The sequence below is a fragment of the Aedes aegypti genome, chromosome 1 (assembly GCF_002204515.2).
Source record: "Aedes aegypti strain LVP_AGWG chromosome 1, AaegL5.0 Primary Assembly, whole genome shotgun sequence".
Lineage (NCBI taxonomy): Eukaryota > Metazoa > Arthropoda > Insecta > Diptera > Culicidae > Aedes > Aedes aegypti.
In genome coordinates, this window is record NC_035107.1 from 101,122,761 (window position 1) to 101,133,246 (window position 10,486).

General features: G+C 38.3%; 1 protein-coding gene across 1 annotated transcript; it reads right to left on the reverse strand.

Moving 5' to 3' along the window:
• Positions 1–1,882: 1,882 nt before the first annotated feature.
• Positions 1,883–4,199, reverse strand: LOC5567918 (sphingomyelin phosphodiesterase). The gene is made up of 4 exons (XM_001651908.2): positions 3,992–4,199; positions 3,331–3,791; positions 2,298–3,272; positions 1,883–2,234 (listed from the first exon to the last, which is right to left on the reverse strand). The coding sequence occupies exons 1-4, from the start codon at positions 4,104–4,106 to the stop codon at positions 1,896–1,898; spliced, it is 1,890 nt and encodes a 629-aa protein (XP_001651958.2). The 5' UTR covers positions 4,107–4,199; the 3' UTR covers positions 1,883–1,895.
• Positions 4,200–10,486: the final 6,287 nt, after the last annotated feature.

The following is a 10,486-nucleotide window of genomic DNA, read 5'->3' on the forward strand; positions in this document are numbered from 1 at the left end:
TCGATTTGCTATGATTTTCTTGCAAACTTCGTGTGTGTTACACATTAAATTCCTGTGTTTTGCTTCATGAATTGATTCATCAACCGACAACAGGGATTCCATATTTTTTCCACATAAGTTCCCGAAGCTTTCTCTTCAGATTCGTATGTGTCAACCTATGGACGCATAGATCATCACTCCAACACGGATTCAGTGTGTTTTGCTTATGGTTATCTTGTGTCATAATCATCATGTTCAAGTTGGTCGATTCATTTATTTGCGCAATGAGATTGTTATGATGAAATCCATGAGCTATGCTATCGATTTCCATGTTCAAAGCTTATAGATTGTTTGTGATCAACCCCTGGGATGCATAGTGAACTGAATTGCGGTTGGACCTCGTGTCGAACGACAGTCATCATCATGCTTCCAAAGAGAAGAAGCAAATTTTGAAGCTGAAAGTGTTAGATGAAAATTTGTGAATTCGATTTTTCTTTTATTAGTGAAGTTGACCGATGTACGAGAGTTCTACCTTTCTATAAGAAAACATTGATTATAATGTATAGTTTAGTAGAAAAATCGGATTCCACTAACAGATTTTCCTGGCTTTCAGTTTCGAAAAAAATGGAATATGCTTATCCCTGGCTTCCCAAATTATGGATTTGCGGCGCCCCGCTTGTTGCTGGCTGACGGGTTTGAAAAAAAAATCAAGAGAGCTTGCGACAAGCAGAGGAGCCTCAGATCCATATTTTGGGGAGCAAAAGTTTTTCTACCAAATTTCTTCTTTCAGCCCCATGACATTTATGTTCTATCACACATGACTATCTAAAGCTACTACATTTCGAATTCAATAAGCAAATCAGTTGGTTTTCATGATTTAATATTTGGAAATTCATGTTTGTTTCACATGACAACCTAATGTTGATACACATGTTATCATACCGTGAAATCAATGATGAAATCCATATGGCTACCACACTCAAATCATGTGGTTTTCCTCATTGCGCAAATCTATAAGTAAAACACACGACCTTGACATGTAGATTTTTCTCAGTGTACTATTTCACTCTCAAGCCAAGGAATGATTAGGGATGCTCATATTTGTTGAAGACAATTAAACATCGACTACTACTATCATATTTAGTTCGCTCTATGTCAATATCATTTAAGTTTATTATATGTTGCTATTATTACCACACCAATGACCATTTTTGCATGCGTACATCGTGTGGCAGGTACGAAGATACTCTATGCCCTGGGAAGTCGAGAAAATTTTCAACCCGTAAAGATCCTCGACCGGTGGGATTCGAACCCACGACCCTCAGCTTGGTCATGCTGAATAGCTGCGCGTTTACCGCTACGGCTATCTGGGCCCTCTAATTAACTATTGTAGTTAATTTTATATAGGCATTAGAAATTTCATTTCCTATGTCTTGCCGGGTAAAATTTTCGACGCTTCGCGCATCGAGAAAACTTTTTACAGCGTTCCTTCGTAGATTCGAATTGGCAGTACAGTATTTTATTGTCTATAGTATAGTGGTTTTCACGCCCGATGGTATGGGTGCCCTAGTGTAGATGTAGTTGTGAACCTTAGAGGAAAACAATATGCACTCTGTCTCGAAAAACACCCAGAATCCGTGTATAAATTTTTCAAACTAGGTAATATTTTCATATGCATTTTGATGAGTCTGGAAAGCGTGTGCAAGTTTCTTTGAGGAAAACATAAACAAACTGTGTATGACGAGCGTATGCTAGTCTACGTGTGTTCAAATGTCACTAAGCTCTATAGACACTATACTGTTCTGAATAAAATGCAACATCATGAATGAAAACAAAATGTAAAATGACGCTAATGGAACAGGCTTGAAAAGTGGAAATCAAAAACACAATCTATTACAGTCTGTTATTTACTTTATTTAACCAAAGAATGTTGCCCGCAACTCGTCACACTTGACATCATCGCCCATTTCGGAGACCACCACCTGGCACAGGTGGTTCAGCAGGCAATCGTCATCACAGCCAGCTTCCAGCGAAGGATCACCCTGTTTGACCTTGAATTCCCAGTAACGGCGCAGTTCATCCCGTCCGGACGGCGTTCCCAGTCGCTTCACCATCTTGTCCGCTTCCATCGGGCTCAGGTTGTGCATGTTGAACTCCTTGGCGAACGAGTACAGCTGGAACCATTCCGGTCGACGCTCCGGGAAGCGGTTGGCATCCGTCAGATTGAAGATGTATGACTCGAAATCGGTCACTTGCTGTTTTTGATTAGATAAGAGTGATTAATGTTGTTTGACAAGCTGAAAGTGAAAGGGTATTACATAAGATTCGGGGTCTACATAGTAGACAATGTAATTGGGATTGATGTTGCTGAACGCCGTGGTGCTGCCTCCGTTCCATGCAACGTTGATGGCATGGGCGGGGTTTTCTCTCGAGTAGAACACGTTGAACTCGTCACGGTGGGTGTGTCCGTTGAATTGACCACTGATAGTGTCGTAAAAACGTTCAACAATACGACGGAATTCCCGTTGGCAGATGCGGAAGGTCGATCCCGAAGAGCTGTATGGAATGTGAGCAAGGATGTGAACCTTCTCGTTGTTCTGTTCGGCTTGCAGCAAGACATCATGCAGCCACTGCATTTGATTTGATAGATAGTCCGGCTTCCACAGGATCCACCAGTTGAAGGTATAGCAGTCTTGATTGTTCAAACCGATGACACGGAATCCTGGACGAACTAAGGTTGTGTAGTATCCACCATGGCGGATGGTGTTTTGAGTGGCTTGAGGCAACCATCTCGACCACATGTCCGCGGAGTAAGAATAGAGCCATTCCATAGAGAACTGCTGCTGGGTCACCGTACTTGGCGCAAACACGTTCGTAGGATGAGCTTCATGGTTTCCAATGATGTTGTACACTGGTTTGTTGGGGAACTTCTCAGCAAGTTTGTTGTAAACGCGATTCATGCTCTGGATATTGTGCGGAATGGACGTTTCCCAAACGCCATGATCGATTATGTCTCCGGTATGATAGATGTAAGCAGCATCAGAATGATGAGCGGCAACGTGTTCGATCACATCGTCAACGGCGTCCCAGGGTGAGTCACAGTCACGGTAATCACCCCACTTTCCAGCGCGCTCCAGTGGATTCTCGGGGATTCCTTGGTCGCTACGGCAACAGGCAGGTCGGTTGCAAACTGCATTGTGTCCAACCAGATACAGTGGATCATAGTGCAAATCAGTAATGTGAACGATCTTGATGTCATTTGGTCCACGTGCATTTGGGAAATGCTTCGAACCCTGTTGAAGATATCTTGTTAGTCTACACATATTTTAAAATAACTGTAACTTAACTTACTGTAATCGGAGTGCTGCGGGGATTGACATTGACCGACCAGTTAATGAACTCTGGATCAGACAAAATGCAAGCATTTGATTGGAAAACCACAGCACAAACCGTGTCGGCACCAACCGTTGGACGATCATCGAAAATGAACAGGAAGAAGTCGATGTTGAGCTCAATAACTCCTTGACATACATCTGGCTCCTGAATTTGTAGCGTGGTGCAGAGTTCGTAAGCCGTCGCGAAAAGATCTTCCCGAGAAGCACCCTGCTGACGTTGTTCCATCAGCTGTCCCACAACCGATCGACACAATCCACACAGAGTTCCTTCCATTGGAACTGGAAGATCCTCCAGCTCCTTACGGCGCTGATCCTCGGTAAACTTCCAGGCTTCCAACATCTCCCTGAAGTGGGGTGTCTTCACGCCAGTTATCTTCCAAATCTGGAATTCCCGCCGGAAATCCTCCTCCAATCGAACTGCCAATGGATCACAATAAAGAAAAATAATGATTTACTACAATGTTTACCGCGTCCCATCACGCCAGAAGCACGCTACTTGAGAGGTTTATTACCCAATTAAGGTTATTTACACTCCTCAAGCACCATTGATAAATGGAAACACAGAAACGCCTTGAAGTAGCAAAACTATCACCAACGACACCAATCTATGTACTAACCGTATTCCTCCTGAAGCTGCTGAACAGTTTGATTGTAGTTCCTCGGTTTGACCTGATATCCGTGGCCGGTGGCGACCAGAAGTCCCACCAGCAATGCCGCCAAAACAATCTTCATGGTTCCGAAAGAGACTATCCTCCAGTTATCTCTCACTACTCGCAAGTGGCTATGAAACCCACCGACTACCGGCTACTTGTTATGTACAGCTTCTTTTATACGGCATGGGAAGATACCCCACGGGGACCGTTATCGCGAAATATGTAGCCACTTATCGTGACACCATCAATCAACAAGCGCGAAAAAGTGTGGTGGAAGCGCAAGGGTATCGGCGAATTTCGCTGAAGCACCCAAGGGTTGGGTTTTGTGCAGAATTTGATAAACTGCAGCAAACAATATTTCGATGGACACAGGTTAAAAAGACCTTGCATTTATGGTTAATTTCTCCTATTATTTCTATTTTACTGCTGGAATTCTTACATTGTGTTTTGATGATTTCCACATTTGTTGACTGGAAATCTACCAGCCATTGTGTAAATTAATTTCGCTGTTAAACAGTTTTTCGTTCTGCACAAAAACAATGCTATCAACACGTTTACTGGCGCATCTGTTTATTTACAAAACAACAGAAATAAAAGTGAAAATTTTCCCTGCATTAAAGCTACCGGCTTTTCAAAACATGCGAAATTTCCGTTACTAACGCGCTCTGGGATTTCGCAGTCAATATTATCTACTATGAGTTTTGATAATAAAAACAGCGGAAGACTTTTGATCAGCGAAACAAACAAGTTGATTGGGTCTTGTAATTTTCAAATCCACCATCCCGACCAGTAGACTACAACAGAGTTGTGACAGATTTTGTTACTCAGTTAGAGCGTGTTTTCTACCAAAACATGTTATAATTTTGGCTCTTTAGTAGTAAAATAACAAGAATTGTAATATTATTTCCTCTACACTAAACAAAATTGAAGCAAAATATGTTATAATTTATTTAACTTATTACGATTTAAATCAAACAAATATATAACTCATTTTGTTATTTTACATAACCGAATTATAACAAAATATGTTATAAGCAATTGATTTCAAATTTGATATAACAAATTGTGTTATAATTATGTTTTAATTATATTAAAAATTAAATTTTAATTATTTGTATTAATTTTAAAACAGACTTTGCTATTAGAACTGATACCGTAAATTCGGGTGAAATTCATCAGTAGGGTTTAATTGATCACCGTGTCACACGATTCTATTTCTTCCTAATGAAGCACAAATATGAATGTAACCTGCAGTGAATGAACGTCGTTTGTCATAACTATTGTTGAATTGTGTTTTGTGAAGTTTTTTGTTTTAAAGACTGTTTATTTCTATGAAAATAGTGTAAAATTTCAAAACCATGTACGGTGCAGTATCGACAAACACCCATAAACTTTTTGTTCTAAACATAAATTTGAGCATGGTATAAACCTGAAAGTTTGTAAGGATGCTCAATATATATTCCCAAACGAGATTTCATCATCAAAACTCGTACCAATTTGTTCATTCGTTTGAAATAATTAAATTTATGTTCGATATCAGGAAATTCGTTAGGAAAATGCCTACAATTAGGCGTTTCCCGCGAAACTATTCAATTTTCATCATTCATTATTTCATTTTAAAAAACTAACAATAGTCGCATTGACAAGTGATCAATTTCACCCCGAAACGAAATCCCCTGATTTTTTTTATTTTGGAGATGATTTTCAGCAACAAAATCACATTTGTTAGACAATTTCGATACACGAGCGAATGAGGCTTACCGTCGTACCTACTTGTTTTCCTGCACTTAGTTGTTTGGTATTATCAACATTAGAAAACAGACAAGGAAAACCGTGAAAAATGATCAATTTCACCCGATACGGTATTGTTTTAATGAGCATGAGCATGAGCATATATGACCGTACAATTCGTAGTTGCTACTCCGTGATTGACTAGAGCAATCGAAGTTGCACAGGGAATCAATGAATGGGGCTCGGGATTAGCTAACCATTCTTCAATGTGCACAAATCGAGAGCTCAAATTTTAAAAGTCAATAACGGCGTCGGCCACGTCCTTACGGTCATCGGGGAAGGGAAGGAATGTTAGCTAGACAACCGTTGTTACTAGAGACCGAAGAATCTTCTGCATCTCCACAGTTGTCATGGAAAGGATATTCGGTTAGTGGGATAAGATAAAGATCTAGGAGTCACCAGCGGTTGGTGATGCGATCCATGATACATTCACGCCTAACCCGTTTAACGCCACTATTTATTCATGCCGCGCGAGCGACGCGCAACACGATTGATCCTGCTCACATCACCCGCCCCCGCAGGAGCAAGCGACGCGAGTAAAGGATCAAACACTACTGACCCTATCCGCGAATCACGCCACTATTTAGATACGGTATTGTTTTAATAATGTTATAATTTCTTCCATCAACTCAATGTGATTCTAACAAAAATGAAACAAAATTTGTTATTTGTCATACTCTCACAAATCACGTGTCTGTTTACATTTATGCTCAATCCTCGATCGATTCACATCGGCAGACTTGTTAAACACTTTTTGGAAACGTATTTACAACGCTTCACACATCTCATGTCAATGTGACTATTGTCGATTTGGAGAACGCGTTCGCTCGGGTCCGTCACTCATTCCTCTTCGACACCATGTGCTCGTTCGGCTTCAGTCGGTTTCTTGCCATTCTTGTCTTCTCTCGCGCATTGCCAGCCAATTCACCTCTCGGCTGCTCATCAATGGGCATCTCTTACGTCCGTTCGAAATCCAATGTTCGGTCCAGCAAAATCAATGAAAATCACGTTTTTCTACACATTTCTGCCCATACAAATGTATAAAAAAAATCACCGATAGAATATTTTGTAACCTTCCGATTATGAAATTATAGACAAATACTGAAATTTAGCGGGAAGAAATCCGAGGTACATTCGATTTGCATAATCTGCTGGTTTAGACATAGCGTATGTGGCAGCGATTTATTGGCCGCATAGATTTCTAAATAGTTTTTGGAGCAGGGAAAAGCCCACACTGAAAGCCAAAAATTGCGTACGTATTTCATAAGAGAACGCTTGTGAATTGATTTCTTGACTGCTTTTTTCTCTTTTATTAGATTCATATGAAACATAAAACACCCGATATTCATAAGAAATTTTGTCGTTATCATTAGAGAGCGGTTTCACAGAAAATAACGACTTTTTACCCAAATTTCATTTTCATATTTTTTGATTTGGATGAAATTTTGCCCATGCTTTCTTTATGCCCAAAAATGCTTTTTTTGCATCATTGGTTCGCCATTTTGACTCTAGCTTTACTTTTGAGAAGGGCCTAAGAAAAAATCCTTGATAATTTTCAAAACAAATATAACATAGAAACGTTTTGTCCGATCAGTTTGGTGTCTTCAGCAAAGTTTTAGGTTATTGTTGGGACTATCTGGAAAAAATATACACTGTAAAAAAATGATGTAATTCTTTATCCATCGAAAATAAAGCTTAAAAATCAATTTTCTCAAAAATAGTATTTTTGATTTTTTTTTATGTTAAAGTAGACAAAAAATGAAGTCTTTTGCACAGTGGGTCAAGATGGAGAAATCATGGACAAAACAGTTATGATTTTTTTTTTAAAAAAGGTGAATATTTGAAAATGGTCATAACAAACTTTTTAAATATTTTTCAACTCGATTTTATGAAAGTACGCAAAATTTACAACAAAAAAGGTATGCGAGAAAATCAGGCTAACTTTTACCGTTTTAAAGATACAGCGATTTAACTACAAAATTATGATATAATTTGCAATTTTCTGTCATTTTCGAATGTTTTTCGAGGCTCATAAGCCTAGAAATTTGTTCATTGTCTGTAAGAGCAGATAATTTTTGACTAAAATGTTTGAAAAAAATATTGATTTGGTAATTTTTCATGGTATGAGGCGAAATAAAAAATGTGCCCTGTATTTTTTTCACGAAACGCAACTTCAACATTCAACATTGAGATATTTTGATATGTAATTATCAAAAAAAAAATAGTGGAACAAAATGTTAAAAGTTAAAAAATAACAAAATAACGAATATAAAGCAATCAATACGTGAAATGCATTTATATCGATTTAAGATAATGAAATATTTCCATTCGAAAACAAAAGTTTTATGAGTAGAGGAGTAACGTGCCCAGTTGTCTCACACAAATATACCTGCTTAAAGTACAGCACGTTGGTATATTTTTGAGGTCGGACAGAAACGTACCTAATAATTGATTCAAGTACCCATGTTGGTATAAAAAGAGCTGATGAAGCAAAGACACAAGCAAGTGATAATCAAGTGAAAAGTAAAAGATAGCTTAGAACAATGAAGTATAAAATGAACACCATCAACAATGGTTGTGTAAATGTGTTTTCAAAAAGTTACCGAAATCTCACGGAAAGTAATATTGCCAAATTAGTTGAACTAGGATTTGCAGATGAAAATCAGCTTAATAAACAATTTAAAATTTGTGATTCGTGTCGTTTGCAATTGGCCAAAAGAACAGCATTATCAAGCAGTGATGACTTATCAAGTAGTGAAGAGGAAGATGTTTGCATGGAACAGGAAACAATAGAAGCATCAACATCAGCAACTTCAATACATTCAACGGATTCCAGTATGAATATTCCTAGTCAGGAGTCAGCAACTTCAATAGAATCAACGAACTCCAACTTGAATGTTTCTAGTAAGAAGACATTAGAAGCAACATCGATTGAGACAACGGATTCCAACGTCCCTGAATACATCCAAAAATTGTAAACATTATGAAAAAGTAAGAAATCTGTATCAAAATAAGACGCTCCATCATTGTAGAAGAACATGAAATAAAATGCTTTCAGAAAAAAAATTCTTTATTCTATCAACTCGAAAAACATTCGAAAACAACCAAAAGTTGTGAATTTTAAGAAAATTAAATTTTAAAATCACTGTATCTCGGAAACGGTAGCAATTAGCAAAATTATCTCATGCACATTTTTTGTGGCAAATTTTGCGTACTTTCATAAAATCGGGTCGAAAAGCATTCAAAAAGTTTATTTAAACCATATTTAAAAAACATAACTTTTTTGTCCATGATTTCTCCATCTTGACCCACTGTGCAAAAGACTCCATTTTTTGTCTACTTGAAAATATAAAAACATAAAAAATAAAAAAAAAAACGATTTCTAAGAAAATGGATTTATAAGCTTTATTTTCGAAATAAAAAAAAATATAACATTTTTTTTACAGTTTATATTTTTTCCAGATAGTTCCAACCTGGGAGGGAGGCACCGATACTACACACGAAATATAGAACAACGTTTGTTTGAACTGCAAGATAATTCCAGCTTGCCAACAACAATCAAGGCAGGCTTGTGGAAAACCGCTAGTTTTCTTTTGTTGTGTACTTTCGATCTTTCCTGACAAACATGGAAAAAGGGCCACAGTTTTCTATGCACCAAATATTAATTTTCATTGGAAAAAGTAAAACGATGCGTTTTTCAATGCTTTATATTTAATCAGTTGGAAGGTGCTCACGTGACATTACTTGCATTATGTGCACGAAAAAATTTTCATTCAAGTTTTGTCACTTTTGATGAAATGCGAAAATGTGTTTTAATCAGTTACGCGCTTTTTCCATGTTAGTCCAATGTTTGAGACCTGGGCTCACAGTGACAGTTCGTGACAGCGGAATCCCGGCTCACTATGACGTGCAGAAATTTTGTATTGGTTTCTCCCTCCCAGGGTGCAGGAGGCTCATTGCTTGCTAGTGCACTGGTGGCGCTGTAAATTGTGAGAACTTTTTGGTGCGCCTCATTTTTCTTGAGTTATGTCTTGATGCGGTCTCATGCGCTCCGTCACATGCGCTGTTTTAAATTCAGCGCAATAATTGAAGTTGTGAAAAAAAAATTGAACGAGAATCGTGATTGTAACTCTTGGATCGCGAGTCTTCAACCATATCATGTAGACACCTGCATAATGAGACGAAAATAGTTGTAGAGGCTCTTCGTTATTAAGTAGTTGTTTCACAGTGCGCAACGTACCTTCGTGCTGTGCGTACTCGAATTCTCTCTGCTCTTGGAAGTTTTCTTAAAAACTACCCAAAGCAATAAAACAGTACTTTTCAGTGCTTAAAAAACGGTACTTTTCAGTGCTACTAAAACAGTACTTTCCAGTACTATTTTTTCTACTATTGATCCCTTTACGATCCTTGTTTGGACCCGTGCCTTCGATTTTTCGTTGGACCCGTTGGCGAAAGCTAACGGTGGTAATCCTTCTTGGACACCGTCTTGGAAAAAAAAACCTCTCGAAGGTCACGTATTTTTTCGTTTATTCACTAATCATGGTATCAACAACATACAAAAGGAAGGGTGAATCTCTGAATTCACTACTTCCTTCCAAAAATGTGAAATTTAAAACTGTCACTAAACGTGGCAAGAATGGAAGAAAGGACGTTTCCCCGGAATGCGAA

Bases quoted from the DNA above. Each gene is read 5' to 3' on its own strand.
- LOC5567918 (XM_001651908.2), bottom strand. From the start codon at position 4,106: ATGAAGATTGTTTTGGCGGCATTGCTGGTGGGACTTCTGGTCGCCACC. The intron at 3,273-3,330 runs GTAAGTTAAGTT...TATCTTCAACAG, and splicing joins CCCGCAGCACTCCGATTACA to GGTTCGAAGCATTTCCCAAA. The intron at 2,235-2,297 runs GTAATACCCTTT...AATCAAAAACAG, and splicing joins ATGTAGACCCCGAATCTTAT to CAAGTGACCGATTTCGAGTC.